Raw genomic sequence first — 27,895 nt, forward strand, 5'->3', positions numbered from 1 at the left:
GTCTGAACGAACAATCTCATGTGGGCTATTTTTTCCCCATACAGTAGTAACACCAAAAAAAATAAGAAGAATGTATAATGCATGAGGCATGTAAGAGAGCATCTGGGGAAGCGCCATGGGTCGTTATCAGATCTGAGCAGATTCAGTGACTGACCACGCAAAACATAGAAAACCGCTGTGCGTGTAGCGATTTTCTGTGTTGTGTTTTACACAAAATCGCTGCACGCATAACGACTCTGTGTTTTGCGTTTTACGCAGAAAATCGCCACATGCATCACTTATCAGATGGCAGAAAGGCCTATAGTTGCCTAAACACATGGAGTATACTAAATGTTGCTAACCAATCTCTTCCCTCCTATTCAAGAGATCCTGAGCTGTCGGATGACAAAAGAAATCAGGCCTATGCAGTTAACTGAAATGCCACGAAATCATAACACAGAGCAGCATGTCATCACCATAAATATTCCTAATTGAGGTGTACAAACAGAAACAATTGTTTCATAGAACGTTCAAAATGAACAAAAGATGTAAAACCTTTTATTATTATACGAATCCAAAGAAATGAAAACCTTCTGGCAGAGGTATCCCTAACCAGCTTGCTGACCAAAAGTTTTGAGAACGTATATACAGCGGGATGAAGAAGGAGCAGAAAAGCAATTGCCCATACATATGCTTTGTATGTACACTACATGTCCTGCTAAACATCTACTAGCTATCAACCTCCCTCAACAACACAGATATAGGCTGAGAAATGGCATAGCTATGAAGCAGAGGGATTTAGCTCAGTCTGCTCAGGTTTGTGCATATGCTCCAAAAGGGACCCGGCTTTCCGCTTAGCTCTGGCTGTGCCGCTTTCAGCCAACTCCTTCAAAGCTTCCTCTGCTCCCAGACCTCGAGCAACTGTTAGGTGGTGTGTGCTGCTCATGCACAGAGCAAGCAGCACAACCACAGCATTTTCCCTGTTACGCGATGAACCTGTTCTGATCACGTCCACCAAAACTGGAATTGGTTCTGCCTGCCCAATCACCAACTTACCGTCCTGACTGCTGGCAAGAATAGCCATTATAGCCAGAGTTTCATCCATCATTCCAGCACTCACATCCCCCAGAAGCTCCATTAGATGTGTCACTATTCCAGCCTTTACAGCTCTCACCTTGTTACCGTGATAAATTGATAGGTTAAAAAGAGCTGTGGCAGCATCTTTCTTTCCTCTCTGGCTCCCCTTCGAGAGCAGGTCGACCAACGCAGGGATGGCTTCAGCTTCACCAATCTTTACTTTGTTGTCATCAACAACTGACAGGCTAAAAAGTGTAGCTGCAGCATTCTCCCTTGCTTCCATGCTTCCATTCTTCAACACCTCCACTATGTGGGGTATTGCCCCAGCCATAACGATACTCCCCTTATTATTCTCGTTAATTGAAAGGTTAAGAAGTGCAGTCACTGCGTGCTCCTGTATTCTTGAATCTGGAGATGAGAGTAGCCCAACTAAGAAGGGAATTGCTCCTGCTTCTGCAATACATACTCTGTTATCAGCATTTCTCTTGGCCAACAACCTTAGTTCACCAGCAGCGGCTCTTTGCTCCTCCAAGCTGCAGCTTGATAGACGCTTTAACAGAAGACCTATATCAGCTCTCTCACAATCTGAAACAAATCCACCCAATTTTCCAGTCTTGCAATTCCCTGGTTTTTTCGGTAGCTTGATCCCGTTGTTGTCGCACCACTGTGCAATCAAACTCCTCAAAGCATAATTAGGTGTTAGAATGGTGTGAGGTAGCGTCAGCTGAGTTTTGAGGCAGGTCTTATGTCCAGCATCTAGCCATTTCTCAATACATGAACGCTCATAGGTCTGCAATATTGTGTTTAATAAAACAAAATAAAAAAGAAAAGAAAAGAAAAGATAAAGATGACAAGATGACATGGGGAGAACACTAGAACTAACATTAAGAAAAAAGTTAAAAACTGAACAAAAGATCTAACCTGTCCTGTGGCAACAATGACAGGGTCTTGCATCACCTCCAGACATATTGGGCAACGAAAATCGTCTGGGATGATTAGAGATCGGGTTTTCCATGAACTTTGGTCGCTGTCAGAGGTATCAGAAGTATCCACCTTAAAGTCGGTTAACTTCTTGAGCAGGTTAGCCATTTCTGACAAACGTTCCACAGGGCTGCCTCCAGCATTAATAACCATTTCATGTAGAGCATGAGACTCCTCCTTGAGATCATTTATTGTATGGAGCTGGAGTTTTTCAGAAAGTCTCGCTAATATGGCTGGAATAGTTTCTCGTTCATGCATCGCCAATGACAGATCCACACAAAGTTGTCTATCGGGTGATTCCATCCTTCCTTTTGCTCTTCCGATTTGAGCATGCACCAGTTTAATCTAAGAAGGTAGGGGGAAAATATTGGCTCTCAGATGTTAACAATTATTATTCCAGTTATAACTTATAAAGCCAGGACATTTACAGATAGAAATTGTTATCAACAAAAAGTATATGAGAGATGCAAAAACATCATGGTCAAGTAGCCATAGTAGGTAATGGGGGGTGGGCAATGGGCATGCATCGATTCAAATAACAGCTCAACTATGATAAATCTAGAGTTTCAAATGTCAGATGGGCTGAATTCATACTAGTCTGAAGCAGCTAATGAAAGCCAGTTAATTCTTGAAAAGAAAGTACTTTTAATTCATTTTTTGCACACCAAGTATTCAGAGCCAGTCTAGAAAATACATGGTGTATTACTCCAGCAATCTCGCCATTGTCAGAGAGACAACTCTTTTTTATTCTTTTTCGAAAGAAATAATAGTGACAATAATAGAATCCTGGAGACCCAGTTCCCTACCTGTTCTTGAACTTCATCTGTCAGGTCCAACCGATCATAAGGGATCCCACTCAATGCTTTCTCTAGTTGACATGTCACTTCATTAAATCTGCAAGAAACTGATTCCCTTTGTAAAGCCTGTAATGTGAATTCAAAATTGAAAACAAGTAAGATAAACAGCAAATGAAGGATAATTGTCATTCAGGGAAATCAAAATAGGTGGCATGTGCGAGACACACACACACACACACCAAATGAACGATAATTGCATTCAGTAAAATCAAAATAGGTGAAGAGAGAGGTCCCCTTGTCTTTTTTCTTTTTTTTCCATTTAAAAAACTACATCGGCTGTAATGTGAATTCAAAATTGAAAACAAGTAAGATAAACAGCAAATGAAGGATAGCTGTTATTCAGGAGAATCAACATAGGTGGCATGTGTGAGACACACACAGACACCAAATGAAGGATAATTGCATTCAGGAAAATCAAAATAGGTGGCATGTGTGACACAGAGAGAGAGAGAGGTCCCCTTGTCTTTATTTTTTCCATAAAAAAAACTACTTCATCTCCTGTCTGTCCATCCGCCCACCAATCCGAAATAACTGTCAATGGATCCTCGATTCCAAAAAGGACAAAATCTGGACATTGTTTATGGGTCAACCTATAGAGACTGTCATCCTATCCAGTTGATTGATCAGCCTTCAACCAGCTATCGAACACCACCCGGGCATCCTGACCTGGGATGGCATAAGAGAAAAAATCTTCATTTCTCCAGCGGGCTTTCTCTCATAAAGCCAAAGACACCTGGGAGTGTGAGTTCTGCTAAGACCTGGAACTAGCTTGACACGAAAATCTTAGCCATCGAGCTTAGGCCCTCCAATACTAGAATCAGAGAGAAATGGATGACTCTCCCTTGTTTGCCAGAGGCGGGGAAGACAAAGATCATTGTCAGTCCATCTATATCCCACTCCTCTTTATTCTCTGTCGAAAGAGGCGAGCCCCTAGGTAAACACCTCGCATTGAATGGCTGGTGCGGAGTGAGTGGAATAAAGAGGGACATAGAATCCTTTTGCTGCTGCAAGGCTGGCTAATTGTACGCAGCAGGAGCAAGGAACTCCCCTTGTTCTGGAAGGTACATGAGTCCAAACACTATGTTGGAGAGAGAGAGAGAGAGAGAGAGAGAGAGAGAGAGAGAGAGAGAGAGAGAGAGAGAGAGAGAGAGAGACGATATCTTGCAAATGAGTGCCTTGCATTGCCAATAGACACTACATCATGACTTAAAGGATCTTTCTCCACAAACATTCCACCTTTATGAGTTATTAGGACATACCATTCAACTATATAACTGTCTAGTACTAAAGAGAAGATATAAGAACCTGTAGAAAGTGACGGACAAAGCATGGCAGGATTGATTCAAGTTTAGTTGTAACAGAGATATAATTTTATTTCTGGCAATACCATAAACCTAAAGTAGACATGGCCAGTTTCATGTACTTTTGATGGAACTCAACAAGATCCGGGGATCTGTAGACAACATCCAAACTTGAATCTGGTAAACAATAAGCCAATAAGCATCATGACACCCCCAACATAGACAAATCATGACTAGCCTCATTAAACCCAACAATCAGGTGTCTGGATGTTGGCCCATATGAATGTTGTTAGAAGCATTGAGGCGAAAGAAATTGTTACAGCCTCCATGAAGCGAGGCATACGTATTGTTGTGGTGAGGCTTAAGTATCATGATTAAATTAAAATATTTAAAAAATCAAAATTACTTAAAAACAATAAGCAAACAAGCAAGTAATGCTATAATAGATAATAAAGTGTCTAAGTCAAACCCTATTTGGCACCAGCATAGCTGCCACAATTTTACATAACGCGTAAAATAAAACAACCATGTAAATAATATGCTAGTGATACTTTGTAATAACCTCAATTTTTATAATTATTTATTTGAAAATAACAAGTGTTTTTCTAATTTTGGGCCTCGGATCCATAAAAGAATCCATAAATAACCCACAAGGGGGCGTCAAATTATACTTATAATAGTATTTTTTAATTAAATAAATAATTAATAGTATTTATATTAAGAAAAAAACAAATAAATAAAGTTTAGTATGGAGGGTCGGACCCACAATTGGATCCACGAATCCAACCGAGGATCCGACACTCATGGGCGAACCGGGTCCATTATTAAAATGGACCCAGCATCGTGGGTCACGGGCTCAGACCCGGACCCGAGTTCTTTTTAAAAGGGGCAACCCGATAAGGGTTGCCCGATGAACCCTAATAGGAAAAAAGGAAAGGAGGGGGGGGGGGGTTACGCAGGGCGTAACCGACCTCCCCCCATCTCGGCGTGAAGGGGGGAGGGGTCTTGCCCAATAAGAGGGAGTGGAGAGGGGACTCTCTTCACTCGATCCCTCTCTTCCCCCATCTCTCTCTCTCTCACTCGGTGTGCGCACGTCGGAGGGCAAAACACCATCGTCAGGCAGCGTGGGCTATCGGCTGCCATTGAAGGCCGCGGCAAGCAGCATCCACACTCCCTTCTTCACGACAGCAGCCTCCAGCCACCGGAAAACCACCGTAAAAAGGTACGGGGCTCCTATCGAATTTAGGTGAGGGATCGAACATGGGTTCGATCCCATGTATTTCTTTGAGATGAGGGTCCATGGAAACCCTTTTTAGTAATACAGGATCTACCTGTGTTCTCTGTTTTTAGCTGTGTTTTTATTGTTTTCCAATGAGAAAAATACGTGTTGGGTCATTTTGGGTTTTGAGGGTTTTGGCTGATGGATCAATCAAACTCGGTTCGATTGGCCGATCAAGCCTCAGCCATGATAGTAGACCCAGCCGAGTGATCGGCTGGGCATGAAAAAAAAAATACTGCGCATTGGGGGGGGGGGGGGTGACCCGCCCAGTCGACCCAAGTCGGCTGGGTGCTGTGCACCTTTTGAATCGGGCCATAGTAGGCCCAGCTGACCTAGTCAGCTGGACGCTGGCCTGTAACTCGATTGAAAAAAAAAAGGGGGAAAGTTCTGCTCGGCATGCATAGGTAATCCAACTTGGTAGGATTTAATGTGATTTTCGGGTGTATTGTGTTTGCAAAGTCTGCACTATGCTGTGTTCCACCCCAAATCAAGTAGTTTCGAAATTCATGTGTATAAATATAAATAGCTATACCCTTGTTATGCCTATGATAGTGTTGGATTTGGTGTGAAATATATTTGTTTCAAATACTTGCATATGAATGATCGATGCATATTAATATTAAGTGGGCAACACAGGTATGACCTACTGTTTCGGACATGTTCTAAAAGTTTGCTATGTTCCCTGCTTGTAAATAATAACTACAATACCTAGGTTAATGCAATGTTAATAAGTACATGCTGATAACTTTATTTGTTATTATCTATATAGTCGTGTTTTGAATATTTGGTTACACATGCCAGCATGCTTGTATTCTTTATATCTTCCTAAATACCTAGACTCGTTCTGAAAGTAGTTATGAAATGTTGACCATATCTAAAATATTTTACCTGCTAAACTGCATATGTGTGGGTTGTTTCAGCATTGAACAGAAAATTATATTCTTGTCATGAAATTGCATAGATGTGGGTTTCTTCGGTGCCAAAAAGAAAATGAAACTTCTGTTATAAAACTGTGTGTGTGCGTGGGATGTACTGACACTGAAATCGTGAGAGAAACATCTTGAATGCGTGTTGATACACGTGCATTAAGCTAACCATGTTTGTCATGGTTGGTGTTGTCCATAATACTAATTTCATACAGGTGAAATAGATGAAAATATTGCTTATGCCTGAGATTTTTCCAGTTCTGTTCCTGCAGCATATGTATATAGTTGGGTTGGTTGACATGCGTATGATTGTGTTAGGATTGCATGAGTGCACATGCATTTGGCACATGTTAGCATGCTTTATAGTTTGTAACATGTGAGGTATTTGATGTCTATTAATAGGGCATGGCAAGTTGTTTTGATATAGATGCATACCTGATGTAAAGGCGTGCAACCCTGACATATAAATTTCTAGATCCGGTTTATGTGCTTGTGTGTGGATGATAACTCATGCTACGAATGGAAGATTTCATGTATCTACCTGATGAGACATGTTTAATTTCCATGCATAATTATTCTCATATACTTATGAAACTATGGATGAATGCATGTATATTAAGTGATTGCATGAAAACACTTACACATAAATGGTCACACATGCCTATGACTGTGGAAGCTTGAATGAAGGTGCATTTGTAATTATGTTGGTATTATTGCATACATTGCAAGTTATGATTTTTTTTTGCATACGATGCATCGATGGCCTAAATAGACCATCATTGGCTTGGAGAGCCGTGGGTTTGGTTTTCTCTTATGTTTTTAAATGTATCACTTAAACCACATAAGATGGTTTGACACTTTACTACACTGTTCTAATGGTTTATACGGGCTGGAGTCCCGAATGGGTCCCTGCAAGGGAGGATGCGGGGTTTTCACTTTACTTTTGCATATGTGTGGCAAACTTAAAGAATGAACTTTAAATAAAAATAATGAATAAAAACAGTGTAATATACATTCTGGGATATCTCATCTGGAGTATGAGAATCTTGGATATCCGGTCTTGGGGAGACTGTGAGGATACAAAAACTCCGTGTGCGTTGTTGCCCCTGAACCCGATATTGAGGTTCTTCTCCTAGCCACGGTTTTAGGGAGAACCCGCCACTTTACCCGGGAGTGGTGTGTTAGTCACAGCTGTGAGTTTATGGTACCAAGAAAGTGGCACTTGTGGGCGTGGGGTGTCCCTTGTGTCCCCGACATTAGATGTGGAGGTCTAATGTTCCGATGGATGGTGCTGTTTCCTGATATCGGTCGAGGGCTAAGTTGGAACACAGTAATAAAATACAAATTGTGTGTTAAGCTACCCTGGGAACCTACTTGACCTCGGGGTTTGTACCCGTTTGGTGTATCCGCGGGCCACGATAATTAAAAAGAGGAACTTAAAGATGTGTGCATTTAATAGGGCATGCATATGGAAAGATGAAACTTAAATGAAAGATAACAGAAGAAATCATGCATTGCACATCATCATGTATTTTTCTGTTATGCATTAGATCATGCATGTTTGAATCATTCTTGATATCATGACATCATTTGGTGGTAGCATATGCTTTACTTTGTGAGATCATGCTGAAAGGTTTGATTATTTAGTTATCAAACCTTTTTGTTCCCCCACGCAAAGTTTGAGGGGGGGTGTTAAAATGTATCATTCAACCTTTGTAATCATATATATTTTATACATATAAAGGATAATACATATTCATATATGGTATATATGCATATGTATTATCCTAATTATATATATATATAATATATATTTCTCTATTTATAGGCATAGGGGTAGTTTAGTCATTTCACAGTTTTACGCATATTCCATTTGGAATATGTTTGTAATTTTACTTTTATTTTTCCTTTTTTATTCTCTTTTTTTTTGTGGTTTGCGCCACCTAGGGAGGCTCCCCAAAGAGTCGTTGGGGAGCCCCCAACGGTCACAAATGTGACCGTTAGGGGCTCCCAACGACTCCTTTGGGAGCCCCCTATGTGGCTCCTCTCTTGTATTATAAATAGGGGTTTTCCCCTTGTAATTCCTTCACTCCTTGTAGGAGCATTCGCTCCATTGTATAGGGTTTTTACCCTCTTCTTCCTTTTTCTTCAATAATATTCAACTTATGACTTTAAGTCATATTTACCCTTTTTATGGGTTTATGTATTAGCATATGATGTGCTTGTGTTGTTCCATTGATTGGGTTTATTCGCACTTCATGTGCATGTGTATGGGTTCATTATTGAACCTAATATATTCAAAGTCACTTTCTAACAATCAGGATCACAGAATGTGGAAGAAATACCACCTGTACCGAGCAGATACAAGGGCATTTGCTATACTAGACAGAGAACGACAACACAAGATCTTTCAAATCACACCTCAACAATCACACCTACTTTCTCTCATACTCTTGAGGTCAGAAGATCTAATCGCGTACGACACCCTATTGATCAGGGGTGGCAATCGGGTCGAGTTGGCGGGTCGACCCGGCGGGTCAGCATACCTCAACCCAAACCCGACCCGTTTATTAAACAGGTCGGCTGTGGCCAACACGAACCCGACCCGTTTATTAAACGGGTAACCCGACACAACCCACCCGCCTAACCCGTTTATTAAACGGGTCAGCCGAGTTGGCGGGTTGGCATACCCCTAAGACGAACCCGACCCGTTTAATAAACGGGTTAGGTGGGCCAACCCGTTTATTAAACGGGTTCGTTTAAGCCCAACCCAAACCCGCCTAAGAGGCGGGTTGGCGGATCGTGTCAGGTTTTGCCACCCCTACTATTGATAGGTGGGTCAGCTATAACAATTTCTCCTTAAATTTTTAGCTCTTCTTAACTGTCCTGAATAAAGAAGATGAACCTATCATGTACTATCAAGCAACCACTTCTACCAAATGGGTAGAAGCCATGAATGATGAAATGCAAGCCTTATATGAACGTGGAACCTGAGAAATCGTTCCCAGACCACCTGACAAAAATGTTATTGGATGCAAATGGGTCTACAAAATAAAGTATAAACCAGATGAAACCATTGAACGATACAAGGCAAGACTGGTGGCAAAAGGGTTTACTCAAGAAGCAGAGCAAGACTATGATGAAACCTTTAGCCCAGTGGTGAGAATGGGAACAATTCAAATTATTCTTTCTTTGGCCGTTAAACATGGATGGAAGTTGAGTCAACTTGATGTAAAGAATGCATTCTTGCATGGGGATTTGAAGGAGGAAGTCTAAACAACCCCCTGGATATCAAGAGCAAAATTGCAAAACACGTGTGCAGGCTAAAAAGAGTTATCTATGGCCTAAAACAAGCCTCTCGTTCTTGGTTTGACAGCTTCTCTCTTGAGATTCAAAAGCATGGGTTTTCACGCTCTCTACTGGATCACTCATTATTTATTTTTAGAAGTCAGAATGTGATCACTCTATTATTAATTTATGTTGATGATATAGTTATCACAAGAAACTCTAAAGGTCACATCAAGGAAGTGAAAAACCTATTAGGTCAAAGGTTCAAGATAAAAGATCTCGAGGCCTTGCGGTATTTTCTTGGCGTAGAAGTCGATAGCCAGGCTCATGGCTTGACTCTCACTCAGCACAAGTATACGATAGATGTTCTCAGTAGGGCAGGTATGAAAGACTGCAAACCTTTAGCCACTCCAAGTGTGCTCCATCAAAAATTAAGTACTCATGATGGAGACCTGTGTGAGGATCCCACCAGGTACCGCAGCCTAATAGGGATGTCGTAGTATCTCACATTTACTTGACCTGATATTGTTTATTCAGTTAATCAACTGTCTCAATTTATGCATGCACCATGTACCAGACATATGAAGGCAGTTAAGAGGATACTCAGATATCTGAAAGGGACCATTGGAGATGGGTTGATATATTCTTCACAGTCGTCTGGCAAGGATGTGCGTGAACTTACTGTATATTGTGATGCAGGTTGGGCAAGAGATCCTGATGAGCAAAGGTCTACGTCAGGATATTGTGTCTTTATTGGAAGAAATTTAGTCTCTTGGAGTAGTAGAAAGCAAAAGGTTGTTGCTAGATCAAGCACCGAAGTTGAGTATAGATCCATGGCTGCCGCTACTGCCGAAGTTACCTGGGTCAGGCATTTACTAACTGAAGTAAGAGAAACGATATCTCCATCTACCTTGCTGTGTGACAATCAAAGTGCTCTCAATATGTCATTCAATCCAGTACATCACAGTCGCGCTAAGCATATTGAAATCGACCAACATTTTGTGAGACAAAAAGTTAAAGAAAAAGAGATCGAGCCTGAGTTTGTCAATACTGAAAGACAAGTTGCAGACATTTTTACAAAGGGCTTGACAAAAGATCGTTTTTGGACGCTTAAAGGCAAGTTGTACATGGTTCAAAACCATGATCAACTTGAGGGGGGGTGAAAAAGTGTGTTTAGGGTCTGGTTATCACATATTAATACATTGTTTAGGTCACGATTTCATTGATTTGAAATCGTGACAGCCGCAACTCCCCTTCCTCTATTCTTTTATCGTTCTCTCAACGCAGGTTCTAGAGAAGATTTTAATAGATGGCTGCAGGCATGAAAGAAGTTACATGGATTAGACATTTATTGAGTGATCTTGGGGAGACAATTATTCGATCATTTCTTCTATGCGACAATCAAAGCGCAATAAACATTGCGTGTAATCCTATTCAGCATAGCAGAACGAAGCATATTGAGATTGATCAACATTTTATACGGCAGAAAGTCGAGATGAAAGAGATAGAACTACATCATGTTCGCACAAAAGATCAAGTGGCAAACTTGTTTACCAAAGGATTAACAACACGTCAATTTTGGCTATTGAAGAGCAAGTTGTACATGCTCCAAAATCATGTACAACTTGAGGGAGGGTGTTAAAATAAAGCATGCGCATGGATCTGGATCTAGATCCAGATCCATACGCACGTCAATCCCTTTAACTATGCAGCTGACATCTTTCTCATTAATGGCATTTATGTAATATGAATGTTATAGTGTGATATTTTAGTCTCCATTGTAAAATCCTTTTAATATAAAGACATTAGGGCTTGGAGGTTGTGCCTTACGTCTGCCGCCCCAACCATTGTGTAACTCCCTCTCTCCCTTTTATTTGTTTCTTGTGCAGGCTGAACAGACCCCTCACGATATCTCATACTCCCATGTCGGCGAGCAGACGTCTGAGCCAAACTACTTCCATAGTCATGGTTGTCATGGCTCGGTATTCAGCTTCTGTGGACGAGAGAGACCTTCTGTTGTTTTTTGCATCTCCACGAAATTAATGATTCGCCTAGAAAAACACAAAAACCAGTAGTTGAGTGTCTGTATTAGGATCACCTCCCCAATCAGCATCAGTATATGCAATTAGATTTAATGAGGTAGAAGACAAGAAAAGTCCTCGTGAAGGAGAGGACTTAATATATCTAACAATACGCAGAACGACTCCCATGTAGACTATTGTAAGAGCATGTTGAAACTGACTAGCTGTGTGTACAGCATGTGCTATGTCTGGTCTAGTAATAAAAAGATAGGAAAGTGTTCTGATAAGCTGTCTATAAAGAGCAGGATTTTCGAGAGGTTCTCCATCATCAATTTTCATCTTAACATTGACAACTTCTGGAGTGTCCACTTTCTTATCATCTGTAATTCCAGACCTGCAAACAATTTCAAAAGCAAACTTAGATTGAGACATTAAATACCCTCGAGGGGAATAAGCAACTTCAATTCCTAAGAAATATCTTAATAAACCTAAATCAGTCATTTCAAAATGAGTTTTAAGAAGTTTTTTTATATTTTTAACTCCCTGTTTATCGCCTCCAGTGATGATCATGTCATCCACATAGAGAAAAAGTATTATAATCCCTGCATCAGAACTCTTAATAAATAAAGCAGTGTCAGTCAAACAAGATTGAAAACCAATATTAAGCATAACTTGACTAAACCTGTCATACCAAGCTTTTGGTGCTTGTTTAAGACTATAAATAGTTTTTTCTAAATGAAGAACTTTACCATTGGGAATACTAATACCAGATGGAGCTTCCATGTACACTTCTTCAACTAATTTACCATTTAAAAAAGCATTTTTGACATCCATCTGAAATATGAGTCATTTCATAATACAAGCTAACTTGGTTTTGACTTTGTAAACCCATCGACACCCTATAGGTTTCTTACCTAGAGGAAGATCTTGAATAGTCCAAGTAGAAGCCTTTTCAAATGCATCTAACTCAGTTCTCCTGGCTTCTATCCATTCTACATGATTTTTGGCTTGAGAGTACGATAATGGTTCCTCATATGAGTGTATTAATGCAATAACTGCCCTATAGGTAGGTGAAAAAGATTTGTATGACAAATTTTCTAGGTCTTGAGACTCGGGATGACCTTCTGGTTGGTACTTCAGAATATTTTTCGAGTGCACATGGAAGATTTGACTCACTTCGTCTTGAATATTGTAATCTAACAACCCTATGGATTTGCTCTTCATTGTCATCATTGTGTTCAACATCAATAGTACTTTGATCACTATCAAAGTCATATTCAAGATTAGGTTTTGATGTTAGATCTATCAGAAAAGAGTATTCAGTGACTTCCTTAGGTTTTTCAAAATCAAATAAACTTTCCTTTTCTAGAAAAGAGACATTTCTTGATACATATAATTTGTCATTTTGAAAATCAAAACACCTATAGCCTTTTTTATTATCAGCATATCCTAAAAAGGCACAGGGAATCACACGGGGAGAGAGTTTATCATTTTTATCAGTGAAAACAAAGCACTTGCATCCAAATACTCTCAATCAATAGTAGTCTGGAAAAATATTCACAAGTTTTTCAATAGGAGTTATATTTTTAAAAGAGGAAGATGACATTCGATTAATTAGATAGGTAGCAGTTAGGACAACTTCTGCCCAAAAAACCTTTGGAACTTGATTTGCTATTAATAATGTCTTAGTTGTTTCCATAATGTGTCGATGTTTACGTTCAGCTAGTCCATTTTGTTGTGGTGTATATGGACACGACCTTTGGTGTGTAATGCCATTTAAATTGAGATAATCTTTGAATTCTTTGGACATAAATTCTCCCCCTGAATCCGTGTGAAAAATGAAAATATCATTTTGAAACTTGTTTTTAACCATATTATGAAATGTTTGAAAGTATAAAAAGACTTCAGATTTATGTTTAAGAAAATAAATCTAAGTATATCTAGGAAAATTGTCGACAAAGATGACATAGTATGCAAATCCTCCTTTTGAAATAATTGGTGCAGGACCCCAAACATCCGAATGTACAAGTTCAAGTGGTCTAGAAGAAATAAAGGTTCTATCATGAAATGGTAACTTTTTCATTTTGCCAAGAATACAATCTTTATAAATGAAATTCTTAGAATTACAAAAATTTTCTAGACTTGAAAAATATTGGATCTTGGCTACATGAGAATGACCAAGTCTTTTGTGTCATAAATCCAACTCAATTTTCTGAATATTATAACAAAAAACATTCTCAGGCAATTCCAAAAAATCCATGTAATAGAGTCCTCCTTCTCTATGGCCTTCCCCAATCAGCTTGCCTGACTGGCGATCCTGTATCCAACAACCATGAGAAGAAAAAAAGACATTACATCCATAATCAGATATTTGAGAAACAGATATTTGAGAAACAAATAAAAGATTTAAATTTAGCTTAGGAATAAATTTGACTTCTGAAATAAAAAATTTCTTAGTTTTATAGACACTTTCAAAATTTCTTATTCCTTTTATTTCAAGAGAGGTTTCATCAAGAGTAAAAACTTTTGATGCACTTGATTTATTTTTAAAATATTCAGATAGACTATTGTCATTTGGGGTTATATGAAAAGAAGCACCAGAGTCAAGAAGCCAAGGAAAGTTACTTGGATCAGAGAAGGATGAAATTGTTGGCTTCTGACGAAGAGGAAGCTCCTTTGATAAGAGGTTGGAGAATCTCCATTAATTGAGCCATAGAAACCGGGGATCTTGATCTTTGAGCAGTTGTAGCTCTCTTTTCTCTGAGCTCTTTTAGTTTAGGATACTGAGGCCTAGAGTGCCCTGGTTCATGACAATGGTGGCAAATGACTTTTTTCCTTTCATAATCACCATTCTGTCTGTTGAAATAAGGAGGCCTGTAAGAGCGTACATGATTACCTGGTCTAGACACTGCTAGAACAAAATCATCTTCGGTTTTTGAAGTATTCTTTCTAATTTTGTTTTCCTCCATAGTTAGTTCCTCTATAGTATCAATAATAGAAAGAATTTTTCCTCGATGAAGAAGAGCCGATTTAATCGACTCGAATTCCGGTCTCAAACCGTTTATAAATTGATAAAAATGCTCCATATCAAGTTATTTTTTATGGAGCTCAATGTCTTCAGGACAATGTCATTTCGGCTCTAAAAGAGCCAATTCTTCCCAAAGTTTAGACAACTCATTGTAATATTCTCGAATGGTTTTATCTTTTTGAGTCATTGTCCGACCTTTGTCTTGTAAATTGCACACGTGTAATATGTTTAAGGGAATACATATTTTGGAGGTATTCCCAAGCCTTATCGGCATGCTCGAACTTAACAAGACTAGAGTATTTTTTAATGTCTACGCTATTAATTAGCCATGACATAATTTTTGCATGCCCTATCCTCCACTCTTTCTATTTCTTTTCATAAATTTCTAAAGCCTTGCTCTTCTTCCCTTCTGTTAGAGGAACTTCTTTATCACCCTCTTTTTTAGTGAGAGATAGTTTAGGTTCCGAATCAAAACCATCCACTATACCCCATAACCCTTTTCCCCAAATGTGGTGCTTCATAATCGAAGCCCACATTGCATAATTTGTATCATTTAGCTTCATAGGTATGATGGTGATTTTATCATTATCATCCATCTTTTACAAGAGTGAAATAATAGAAAGAGAGAAGAAGAGATAAGAGGCAAAGAGAGTGATGAATAATACAAACTTTTGTAGCAAGCGTTACTTCAATAGCCTCTTTCTTCAAACGAACCTTCTTGAGCCAAGAACAAGGTGATGAAACACCTTTTGCAAGTGAAGCGAAAGCTTTTTACGATATAAGATCTCCACGGCTCTGATACCATGTAATGAAATGGTGGCCTTCCACACAAGCACTTGAATCCACCACAAGGATGTCTAAAAAGACACTTCAAGTAAAACCCATAAAAGGGTATAAACGAAAAACACAACAATGAAATAAAAATATCTTTATTAATAACAAGAATGCTTAAGAAGCATTTTGGGTGATTTACATGGAAGGGGTTCACCCCTATTTATACAAAGAAGAACAAGTGGGGAGAGCTCATTTGGAGCTCTCCCAAGAAAGAGACGTTGGACTCTAGTCCAATGACTCTTATTATAGTTGTTGGACTAGAGTCCAACATCTATATCTCAGTCAAGTTCCAACTGAAACTTGACTGAAAAAGGGTATCTAGTTCCTATTGAACTAGATACAAAAAATATAAATAAAAGAAAAAGTAAAAAATAAAAAAACAAATATATAATAATAAATATAATAATATTATTATTTTATATATTTATATGTTACATTTTAACAGATCTGCCATTGAAGATCCGCTCTGAAAAAAGCATACTCGTGCATACCCAAGTCAAAAACGACCCATTCGGGCCAAATTAGGGTATAAGAGTGTTTTCATCATTTCACATTTTTGCATTTCTGAGATTTTTTTGTCATTAATATCTCAAAAATCCCTTTAACTAACTTAGTTCCAATTTTGAGAATTTTTGGAACTACAAAAATATTTTTTGTATTTTTTAATTAAGTGTTCAGATCTATGGATGCGGATAGTTCTAGTGCCCATTAAAATCCACTTTGGGTACTAAAGGGTGTAGAAGTATTATGGGTAGATTTTGTTTTATGGTCCAGCAATAGATCTGAACATTGAATCTTTATTCATAAGTTTAGAAAGATCCAATCCACCCAATAGTGAATCTTTCTCATTGGCCAAGGTAGAGGTGACATGTTGGAGTAGCAAACCCAAGAGAGGCCAACTCATTGGCTTTTCATTGGCCAAGAGAGAGGTGGCCTCTTAAGAGGACCACTCCTAACATTTTTAAAAGCCTATCATTGGCCTAAAAGGGAGGAGAATAGGACAAAAATTAAGAGGATGTTTCTCATTGGCCTCTTCTTCTACATATTTAAGCCAAACTCAAAATTGTGTGAGGGTTTTTTTGCTTGATTTGAAAAATTCTAGAGAGAATGAAAATGGAAGGCTGAACCTTGTGAGTGAATGCTGAATCGAGTGTGAGCTTGAGAGAAGGTGAGAGTGAGGATTGAGTGAGAGTGAGTGTGGAGAGTGAAGACATGGAGGAAGTCCCTTACTCCTCAACTTGTTCTTCACTTTGACGTCAAATCAAGTAGCATCCGTTTTGAGCTGTTGTGCATACCTCGTTGCTGAACCAGCATTGTCCTCGGCGTGAGATCGAGCTGGCCGTGAAGTTCATTTGGTGGAAGAACCATCCCCACTGGCTGCTGGTCTTTGAGTTTTCAATTTCTAGCACCTACCTTGTGTTTGTTGAGTCATTTTTTTATTAAACTTGAAGCCTGTTTGAGATTGGAAAAGTGACTGAATTAAGGGATTTTCTGTTGTTTTAGATCAGTTCATAATCTGCATGCAACTAAATCTGTTCTGACAATTTTACGCTTGAGTTTAAGAAATCTGATTGACTTTCTTTGACAAAATTGTTTAGATTGAAAACTGAAACTAGTTGTGGTTGTTTGAAATCTGATTATATTTTGTTAACATCAATCTGGATTTGCATAGTTCCCTGTTTGATGTCAAGACTGATCTGTGTTAATTCCTTGTTCAGCTGAATCAAATATATCCTGATCTGCGTTTTATTTTCTGTTCCTGAAAGTGATCTACCTGAGTTGATGTTGTTTAAGTTGCTGACTCTGAATGGTCACCACTGATTAAGCCCGATTTTTATTGGCCTAACTGACATCAAACTAGACTGTGTCAGTTTGTTCCTGTCAGCATTAATATCAGCTCTGTTAGTGTTTGTCAGCTGAAACAAAGTGCAAACTTAACTTTGTTGAATGATTGTTTATGTGTTGCGTGATGTGGCTGAATCTTTTCATTTCGGAATTTTGTTAAATCTGATTGGTGATTGTGCGTAAATCATGGATTTAGTTAAATTCTGTTTTGGCACTGAACATTGAATCTGAAATGGTAGGTGGCTGACGATTTTTGTGCCTACCGCCTCCCACCAGTGGATACGAGTTTTCAGGTTGTTTTTCAAAAATCTGACCATGCAGAGGTGTTCTGCATGATAGATTTGCTAGGAAATCATACTTGGATTATGTTTTTTTGGGAAAAAAGATGATTTTTAAGCATTAAATATTTTTTTTAAATTATAGACCATTGATTTTTAAATCTTATAAAAACCTAACTTGGTGTTGGAATCGGATGATATAAAAGTAGATTCCCATAAAATGTAGCATGTAGATAACTTATGTACGGTCAGATTTTAGAAAATAGAAACAATCTTTCCAAAGCTCGGTAGACACGCGGTAGGCACAAAAAGCATCAGGCACCTACCCATATTGTGTCTCTTTATATATATATATATATATTATTTCTTATGTCAAACTGAATTGTGTGTTTGCTTCGGCATTCGATTTTAGGAGTCACAATCTTTTTCACTTAGTCGGTTCTTGTCATTGGGTTGTTCATTTGCAAACTTAGTACTAGTGGGCTAATACACGCTCGCGCTTGCGCTCAAGTGGGCCCCCTAGTGTGTAGTCCGGTTGGAATGTCGCCCCTTTGATAAGATACCCCATCAGTTTGCCTACATATGTTGCTTGCAGGGAAGAAGAATATAGATGCATACACGTGCAAAAACATATCCATGTAGACACAAAATAAAGCATAAATGTGTAACACAGATTAATGAAGCAATATATGTGGACAAGCAACCACTGTAAGAAAAATTCTTGCGCAAATGCAACCTAAATCCATAATCATTCTAATGCAAAACACAAATCAAGCATTGTGATCATCTCATCATTTACTACATCAAATGGGTGAAATTTTTATCAACACTCTTATCATAAATGTAAAATTACAACAAAGAGCTTATCGTTCAATAGGAAGTTGAACTGAGAAGGATTATGAATTGGTGAGTTGAGGCTTCTTGTTGTATCTTCTGTTTCATGTCTATCAGAATGCTCCAGCAAGTTTGTGTATATAGGTTGCAGATAAGACAACTGTAAATGGACTGCAATAAACCCTTCAACGATAAGACATGTCAACGAAATATATGATTTAGAAGTGAAACAGGCAACTTCCTAATAATCACTGGATCTTTGATCCTTTGTTAATCTTCAGTCCAAGCTATGAAGAAACCGAAGAGAAAGCAGTTTGAAGTGGCATTGTCATTCACTTTTCTTGTCAAGTCACTAGATCTCAAATTTCTCATACAGTCAGACAACAAGAGCTCTTCACAATTCACTAGGGCATATGCCGCAACTTGGTTTTCTCCATGATGGAACAGAAGAGAATCTACTCCCTCGGTTTCACAAATTTTTTTTTTGATCAATTGTTCTTTTCAATACACGCATTGAAAACGGTAGAATCAGTATGATTGAAAGCCAAACTTTACTCGAACTTCGAAAAATATGGGAAAATAAGAATACACAGTCAGAAAGGGATCAAAATGGTGACCGATCAAACCAATTTGACGAAGCCCAACGATCCAACATCAAAGTCACAATTAGATAAATGAAATCAAAGACACATGCCGGACAAATGAAAAGATCCAGGAGGACATGAAGAGGAAGAGAAGAATCACAACAATAATCACCAAAAGAAAAAGAGACAAACAATGAAGCACAAGAACAACCGTGTAAATTTCAATCGAAGATCAATATAAGGATGAAAAGCTACAAGCCGTTCCCTCAATTTAAGCAACAAAGTAAATCGAATTCGGTCAATTACACAAAAACACGAGGCTCGTTTTCTCGTCTCCGATACGACACCAAAAGAACAGCAAAAACTAACTAACGCTTACAGAGAAGAAAACAAATAGCAAGGAAGAGGAAAAAGATAATTGCCTGAAACAATTTGCTGCCCTCGTTAGTGAATTGGAGGAGGACCTTGGCCGATTCGAACGCCGATTTGAGGGCGACGAGGCCAGCTACGACGTCTAGGCCGACGGAGACGTCCCTCTCCCTCAGCTCGTCGAAGAGAGGGCTCAGCAGCTTCACCCTCCTCGCCAGATCGGAGGCCTGCTTCTTCGAGGGGCCGCGGCAGCTTTCCGACAGGGCTGAGATCTCCCGGACGAGGTCGATCAACGACTGCACCACCTCCCTCTCCTCCGATTCCGAATCCGACTCCGACGCCTCCGATCCGGAGGGAAACGTTTCCCCACCTCCCATTCCTTCCAAACGAAACCGAGCGCAGTGTTTGGGGATTCCTTCCTCTGTTCCGAAAGGGGAGGGAGCAAAACGAGGGGAAAAGATCAAAGAATTCTTTTCTTTTCCGCTGTTTGGACGGAGTAGGGGGGTGAGTTCCAGGAGGGCTTGGTGATGGAAAAAATGGAGGTATGGGAATTGGGAGGAGCGAGGGGAAGGTGCAGGGATTCTGATAGCCGTGTGGATGATGACGTGTCACGCGCTTCGTTGACTTGTAAAAAAGAGAGTTCGTTTTGTTTGGAAAGTGGCAGCTGGGGTTGAAGTTGAGGATTTGGGCTTCAAATATGACGGAACCATCCGTTTGGTGGTGGCTGTTTGGGAAAGGGACGTTGAGATGGCAGCCTGCGGACGTGGGAAAGTCTGTAAGGTAAGTGAGTTTGGTAACTGTCACCTCTTTTAAGTCCTGTTTGAAAACTTAGTTTCGAGTGTCAAACCAAGTCTTAGCCATAAAACCTAGTCTCATAGTTGTTTGGATGTCACCAAGCAAAATTGATAATTTTGTTCTTGAATTTTCAACCTGGCTGTTTTTTGTTTTAAAGGCAACCTGAGGTTAGGCAGACCCCACCAGTTATTATTCAAAGTACCATTGGGTTTTGTACCTGCAACGTCCCACCACAAGGAGACGTCCACATACAACTCTACCAGCTCGACCAATTTTAGACAAATGGCTGGTTAGAAAAATAATCAACCAAGTTATCTTTTTATTTTTTTATTTTTGGTCGGAGAAATGGACAAGCCGATGTCTCTTTTCCTATTAAAGATGTAAACAAGTCAAATCCATTTAGGTTAAGTTTGGCTAATTCAAGTTTGAAATGAAAGAGTGCACTTGTTAGCTTTCCATGACCTGAAATGGTCTCAATAATCAAAGAGTTTATGCGAGTTCGTGAGGTCCGCATAATAAAACTTGTGATTCTGGATTTAAGTTTTACTTTGCACTAACCGATGAGCGGTACGATTTTATCGCAATATCTCGTCAATTCGTAATTGAAAAGAGTCCTAACGAGATTGGGTATTTATTATTTTAGACATCGAAAGAATAGTAAAAATTATTGATCAATGACTAATCCTTTTCAAGAGAAAGAGTGATAGCCCAATCTAATCAGGTCACTTAATTGGGTTTAAACGAGACAAAACACACCTAATCTAGATTCAATTAGCTTTTACAGTGTCTAATAAGGTACAATATTTGACATAATCAGAGAGACCGATCCAGATTCGAGCGCAACGGCCCAACGTTCCCATTGTTAATTGAATCCATCGAATGCGTTTTGGATTCAGTTTGATATTTTAGCAATCGATATCCCTGGTTCCGAGTTGAATTAGACATACATTAAGTTCAATGGTATTGTGGGACAGGGCAGAAGATCCAATCTCATTAGGCTAAACGTAAGCGTCTATTTGAGCCCCCTAAAGCTCAATGTTCGTTGATCGAATTTAGAACGAGATCTGATGAACAATGAAGGTAAACAAACACAAACTCAAATATTTTCAAGTATGTAAATTAGATGCTCAAATTCTAGTTAGATTTATAGCATTTGTAGCTTGATAGTTGACTATTATCCAGTCTCAAACAAAATCCAATCCATATTTTCATATCGGGTTTGATCCTGCATGTTTTGCTTATTCTATACAAAAGGTAACATATTTGACACGAACTTTAGGGCTTGTTTGATGGCGCATTGCGCTTGGCACGGGACGTCGCGGTCATCGAAACAAAGGACTTCTCAAGAACATATATTCACCGTTCAACCCCTGTTTCGAAAAGAACAGGAACGAATAACAAAAAGGCAAAAGAAAAAAAAAAAAGAAAATTGAACAGGGGAAGACAATGTCCTGTCCTGTCATATCTGCTTACAGCCCTGGACAAGGACATTTTTTGTTTTTCAAAAATGTCCACATTGTCCTGTCCTCTTCTATTCCAGGAGGGAGAGCGGAAAAGTATAGAACAGCACAACTCGTCCATGCGGCAAACAGAGTCCTGCCCGTCCGTGCATCTCGTATTTTCGTGGGCGCGCACAGCCTCCACGCAACGGCGTCCTGCGGAATCAAATGCCCCCTAAAGGGCCAGACCTGACCAACCTAGACCCAGCCTTATAATAATTGATCTGGACCCGGGTTCCACAAGATTTGACCTGATATTCGGGTCATATGGGTCTGGATATGGATCGTCCCTAACCGACCCGAATGCCCATCATTGCCTACTTCCCGTCCGAGTCTGTGTGCTTGACTACTTCCCGGTTACCGTGTTTGCGTCCTTGTCGGAGTGAAGAAGACGAGTCTACCGCACCCCTCCGATATGCATTTGACCAAGTGCTGGCTCCCTCTTATATTATTATTATTTATTATATCCCGGTGCTAAATCCTAAAATATCAACGCCGACAAAGCCGCACCCTGCCGTCCATCTTCAAGATGGACGGCTCTATACCTGGTCTTAGATCACACGGGAATCTTTTTTTTTTCCGGTCACAGGAAAATACATATAAAAATAATTTCACGAAAGCTCAAAGGAAACCGTTAGGAAGAAGAGAAACGACTCAACGACCCCTTACATCGCTTAAAATTTGCGAGTTCAGAGAGAGAGAGAGAGAGAGAGAGAGAGAGAGTATGGTGAGGAGCGAACCAGACGACGTGGTTATGAGGACGACGAAAACGAAGGGATTGACGTGAAAAGAAAGAGGAAGGGAAAAGAGGGAAATCTTGATTTTTCATCATAAACGCTGTTTCTGCGAGGGCTTATTCATCCAAAAGAGGGGAAAAGGAGGAGAAAAAAAAGGAAGAGAAGAATGGCAGCGGGCGTCTGGAACGGTGAAAGGGTCGTGGTGTTCCTCGTGATCATCCGCGTCTTGTCCTCCATCCGAGCCTCGTCGCTGCTGTGGGAAGCCCTGGCCCTCGTCCTCCTCTCCGTCGCCGCGCTCCTCGTCGAGATCTCCATCGATGGATCCGAATTTACGCGATTTCAGACGAGGTTGGTTTCTTTTGATCCCGATTGCTTGTAAGCAGTGCTTGTTCTTGACGTTTTATAGGTTAACTTCATCATATTTGCTCCGATTTTTATATCTATTTCCAATTTATGTTTTTTTTCAAAAATTCCGCTTTTATGTTTTTCGCCCCGCTTGATCAGATTATTCGATTATCGAATTTAACTCGTAATCGAGTGATTTTGAAGAATTTGTTCCATTTGCTGTTTTGTATCTTTTTTTTGTTGGAATTTAACGGTAACGGTTTGATAATTGATGTTTGTAACGCAAAGAGGCGTCGCTTTTTCTCTGGACCGTTGAGCATGCTGAACTGTTATTTTGTTTTAACAATTCAGTTGCGGTATCTTACCGTACTTCATTGTAGCCAAAAGAGCTAGGTGATATAGAGGTGTCGGAATTTTAGATGTTTCCTCGGTTCTAAATGAACAAGGGAGACATCAGTGCAATTGAAAGACTTCCAATTTCCAAACACTACTGTCAAGAAGCATGGATTGCTTACACGCGCACACATGCAAATTAGAACTTTAGAAGCCATGTTGTAAGGTCATAATTTACATGAACAATATGTTGGTTGTTGTACATTGTTTAAATGCAAGATGAACGTGAAACTTGCTAACTTGGGTAATCACCATAAGTCATCTGATTAGAGTTCAGAAGGCATCAATGGTGCAACATAATATTTAAAGAGTCAGCATACGTTCATTTCAACAAGCACATGAAAACTTAAAAGATTGAAATCCAAGCTTCACACCACTAACAACAGTATGAAAACATAGTCTAAAAGTACAAATAAATGTCAAATGATAATACTCAACCACCTCAGCGGCAATGCTCCTGTGCTCTACTCCATTTTGGTTAACAAAAAAAAAACAGAAAAAAACTTCTTTTCACATTCTATACTTTCAGATATCCATGTCAAAGAAATGAAGGACAAAAATGTCATTGAATATTAGTTGTCACATATTTGTATATGCCCAAAGTTCTATGTAAGTGTTAGGCAATATCTAATATTTGTTCCATCACACAATTCCATACGTGTCTAAAAAGATTTGCTTCTAGTTTCTAGAACCTAGTTCCTGTGCCTTCTTACCATGTTATCATGAGCTTCATGCCGACCGGTAAATTCCTAACTATTGATGCAAGAAAAAAAGAAAAAGACGTGCAAGATGGTGGAGGAAGAGAGGAGGTAGCTGAAAAGGAGTAAAAGGAACTCATGCAATGTATTTTCCATTTTTCACCCAAATTCAAATGATCACAGTTTAAAAAAACAAATGCTGTCTTATTTTCAAAGATAAAATTCTAAATATAGATAAAGTTGCCAACTAGAGCCACCAAATTTATTCAAATGCGAAAGATCCTATATGCATTCTATCTGCAAATAATGACAATGTGATCTTCATTATTTTGGTGGTAGCTAGAATATTGGTACCTTTTTATTCCCATTGAAGATTTATTTATGAATTTTGACTTGTGCATCATAGAAAAAGTCATATTTTCATATACAGGCGAGGTGCTTCATCAGGAATTCTTTTGGGAACCATATCGATTCCCCTAGTGATGCTTTCACGGTTGATACAATTGTCATGTGCACTTACAACACATGAAGTCGAATCTGGAGGTAAATTTCTCACAGAATTTCGTGAGTATAGTGATTGGACAAACTATAGTTATTTGATGTTGTTGTGGTTTCTAAACTAGATATTACTTGGTTGGGATTATTACATGGCTTTGTATAGTTCTTTAAATGAATCAAACACATAATATATTATTGTTTCTAGTGACGTTTTAACCCATAATAGATGCTTGGAAATCCAAACCCAATGCAACCTTACATCTTCTCCTTCTATTTCATGGTTTAGGTAAACTCAAATCTCATCGATGTTATCACTTTGTATAAGCTTCTCATGTTCTACCTTGCCTTGGTGACACCTTTTTGGCATATATATATATATATATATATATATATGTATGTATGTATGTATGTATGCTTGTTAAAGAACCCTTTTGGTTTATAATGTTATGTAGTTCTTTGCTTTGGCTAGGGATGTTTACCTACTTTTTTCAGATGTGCTGAACATTAAGGAAGTAAAGAGAGATCACACACCTATTTTTATCCTAATTTTTTAGGAAAAAGAGAGACTATTGTTCTCTTGCATATGCTATTTTGTTCCCTTTTTTACTACAACCTCCTTCCTTAGGGGAACAAAAGAGGAAAAAAGAACTACGAAGTAATGGGCAAAGCAGAGGAACTTTCCAGAGATTATTAAAAAAAAGGCAGAAACAATAGTCATCATAACCCAGAACATAGACATGCCTATATGGAACCTCATATATGATAGGTGGACTAGGCAACCATCCTCTTCATGTTGTTACTTATTATCTCAACTTTTCTTTTGAGATATGCTCTAAAATTCAAATTTGATGGAGTGGTTAAAGGGATTGTTGAACTGCATTGATATATTGGTGCATGACTGTTGGATACATGTTGCTAATTACAGAAAGATGGAGATATATGACAGTCATCTCTATGACATGTGGAGACATGCACTAGTCAGAAACTGTATTACCATGTCTTCAGGAAATTTGGTGAATTTAGTATATTAATTTATTTTTTAACTGTCATACTATATTGGTATATAAGTTTGTTGCTTTCTTTGATGTTTGATTATTTATGATTAGCCAAATAACAATTTTTTTTAATGTTTCCGTTTAGATTTGTGGTGAAGTTTGGGAATGATGCTTCAAATTTGAGGACCTTTGTTGTTTGTGTTTTAACCTAAACTTGTAGTGCAAGCGAATTGAATGAAATTGGAGTATATCCAAATCAGAGGTCTTGCAAAATGAGGGAACTCAGAACCTTGGTTTTGTGATCCCCGATAGCCCCCAAAAAACACGGACCCCCAGCCAGAAGGTTGGGGTCTCAGACAAAGGATCTGTGTATCTCAGATACACAGTTCTGAGCCCCATGTGTTTCATATTGCCTAAATTCTTTCAAATCTAGTAGCTAGGCATCTTTCCATGCTTTTAATGCATGCATTTATTTTTCATTATCTTCTTGAGATAATACTGATGCTGTGTACTTTCTGGCAGAGCTTGGGTATCTCAACATTCAATATTGGTCTTCATCCTTCGGTGGCTTGGTTGTCCTCATATTTCTTTCTTCAGTTTTGTTTAGTCAGAAGGAAAGGAGAATGCTGTTTCACTTTTGGGATTTGAAATATGCACGATTTAGCATATTCTATTTAGTTTTATATGCTATCCTGTGTTGCTTATCCCTTGCAGCAGGATCTCATTGTAGTAAGTTTCGGTCCTGTTCCATGATATTTTTCTCTTCCATCAAATAGTTTAAAATTTAAACAGAGTGATCTTTCTGATGTCACCTGCCAAGTTTGGAAGAGCATCACACTAGTTTTTAAATGAAGTGCTCATGTTCGTTTAACATGTTATAATTATAACATTGTAAGATAAGGAGTAATTCTTTGAAGATTTTGAAGCTTGGTTACCAATTTTTTGCTTTTTCTTTTTTCAGCTATCTAGCAATGGCTAACTATTTTTTTTATTAAGATGTCAACAAAAGCAAAGCAAACTTAGATGATTTTACTGATTCTTTCTTTTCCTGTCAGGGTATTGTATAGCCACGAAGGCATTCTGGGTATTCTGTCATGGATTGACATCAGTTGTGCTTGTCCAACATATACTTCTTACTTTTCCTTCATCTGCCTCCATAGGTTAGTTTCTGTCCGTTCATTACATTGTACTGAACAAATAAGCTCTGTTCATCTGTTGTTTAGAGAGATTTTTCTTGCCATGAGCTGATTGTGAGCTAGAATTGGGCTTCAATTTCCCATGTGGATGCTCACAACAATGTATATATTGAATTTGATGATACATTACTGTTGATTCCATAATTTTGTCAAATACTTTGACTGAGAAGATGTATCTATTCCTATAAATGAACATTGGATCAGTTTGTAAAGGGATAAAATTGGACTCTAATATGCACTTCTGACGTCAAATATAATATTCAGATCTAGTTCTGTTTCAGTACAACAATCAAGTAGTCAGGTTACATATCTTAACTGTATAATAATAATGTATCCTGATGCTTCTAACATTTCATATGCTCTTATTCTCATGAAGACTCTTGTTCAGTAGGATTGCAGCAATACGCCCTCATTGTTGATCTTAGATTACTTAGATCCAAGATGCCTGAGGTAGTATTGTGAGTAAGTGCATAGGTGGCCTTTGGTCAAAGCTGCTCTTGAAGTATCTAAAGTGAATGCTGTTATGAACTTTGAAAGTTGTAAGGAAATGGATAAATCTTTTTAATTTCAGAAGACTATGCTCCCTTCATGTGCATGTTGTATAGGTGGAGTGAATGTGGGCAGGAAGAAGAGGAAGAGGGGTGTTCATTAGAATTTTAAAGAAGTGTAAATCTCTTTAACCCATGGATGTTGCTTTGCCATAAGCAAGTCCAATTTTTTGTTTCTTCCTCCTTGACAGGAAATTGTTGCTGGGATAGGTTTTCTAGGGGCTTGGTCATGTACTATGACATGCTGTGCTTCTGATGTCCTTTAATTTTCACTGTCAATCCTTCTTGAATGCTACACGATCAGATTGATAGATTTCCAATTCATCAAGCATGCAGCTTCCATTACATAGTGGGATTAGTTCAGCTTTGCTGCATATAATAGTCATGTGCCTTATGATGCAAGCCATCATTCTGATACTTCTACATTGCACTGGACCTCAGAAGTGGTGGGTTATGTGTTGTAAAAGAATAACTGATTCTGTACTTATTGCTAAGCCTAGAGTTTGATGGTGCAGGCACCTGTGGCCATGCATTATAAATATGATAATGTGCTTTAATATCTTCTACAGAACTTTTGAATTTTTGAAGTGTTTTTTGTGAATATGGTTCCATTTCTTTTTTCTGTGTGGTAGTCATAAGAACTTTCTGTAGCTGTTAAAGCTTTTCTACATATTTAACAAGATACTGAATGTGGTCTCTGTTGCACTTAC

The 27,895-nt window shown here is 38.8% G+C and overlaps 2 protein-coding genes across 5 annotated transcripts in view; one reads left to right on the plus strand and one right to left on the minus strand.

The window, feature by feature from the left end:
* Positions 1–478: 478 nt before the first annotated feature.
* PUB14 (plant U-box 14) lies at positions 479–20,036 on the minus strand. The gene is made up of 4 exons (XM_089991814.1): positions 19,535–20,036; positions 2,844–2,960; positions 1,978–2,382; positions 479–1,846 (listed from the first exon to the last, which is right to left on the minus strand). The coding sequence occupies exons 1-4, from the start codon at positions 19,856–19,858 to the stop codon at positions 761–763; spliced, it is 1,932 nt and encodes a 643-aa protein (XP_089847940.1). The 5' UTR covers positions 19,859–20,036; the 3' UTR covers positions 479–760.
* Positions 20,037–22,400: 2,364 nt separating this feature from the next.
* The window catches only part of LOC149813410 (phosphatidate cytidylyltransferase family protein), a 31,352-nt gene continuing 25,857 nt past the window's right edge, over positions 22,401–27,895 (plus strand). For 3 of the 4 annotated variants that reach the window (XM_089991770.1, XM_089991771.1, XM_089991772.1), the window contains exons 1-4: positions 22,401–22,860; positions 24,379–24,491; positions 25,964–26,170; positions 26,497–26,601. In XM_089991770.1, the coding sequence (XP_089847896.1) occupies positions 22,679–22,860; positions 24,379–24,491; positions 25,964–26,170; positions 26,497–26,601 (607 nt within the window). In that variant the 5' untranslated portion in view covers positions 22,401–22,678. The remainder of the gene's footprint in view (positions 22,861–24,378; positions 24,492–25,963; positions 26,171–26,496; positions 26,602–27,895) is intronic. The other variant, XM_089991773.1, reaches the window with a different exon arrangement.

The sequence above is a fragment of the Nuphar pumila genome, chromosome 16 (assembly GCF_984573655.1).
Source record: "Nuphar pumila chromosome 16, dmNupPumi1.hap1.1, whole genome shotgun sequence".
In the NCBI taxonomy this organism is placed as follows: Eukaryota; Viridiplantae; Streptophyta; class Magnoliopsida; order Nymphaeales; family Nymphaeaceae; genus Nuphar; species Nuphar pumila.

Excerpts from the sequence above, each read along its gene's own strand:
- PUB14 (XM_089991814.1), bottom strand. The coding sequence starts at position 19,858 with ATGGGAGGTGGGGAAACGTTTCCCTCCGGATCGGAGGCGTCGGAGTCG. Across the intron at positions 2,961-19,534 it reads AGGGCAGCAAATTGTTTCAG|GCTTTACAAAGGGAATCAGT; the intron begins GCAATTATCTTT and ends TTCACATTACAG. Across the intron at positions 2,383-2,843 it reads CAGATGAAGTTCAAGAACAG|ATTAAACTGGTGCATGCTCA; the intron begins GTAGGGAACTGG and ends CTACCTTCTTAG.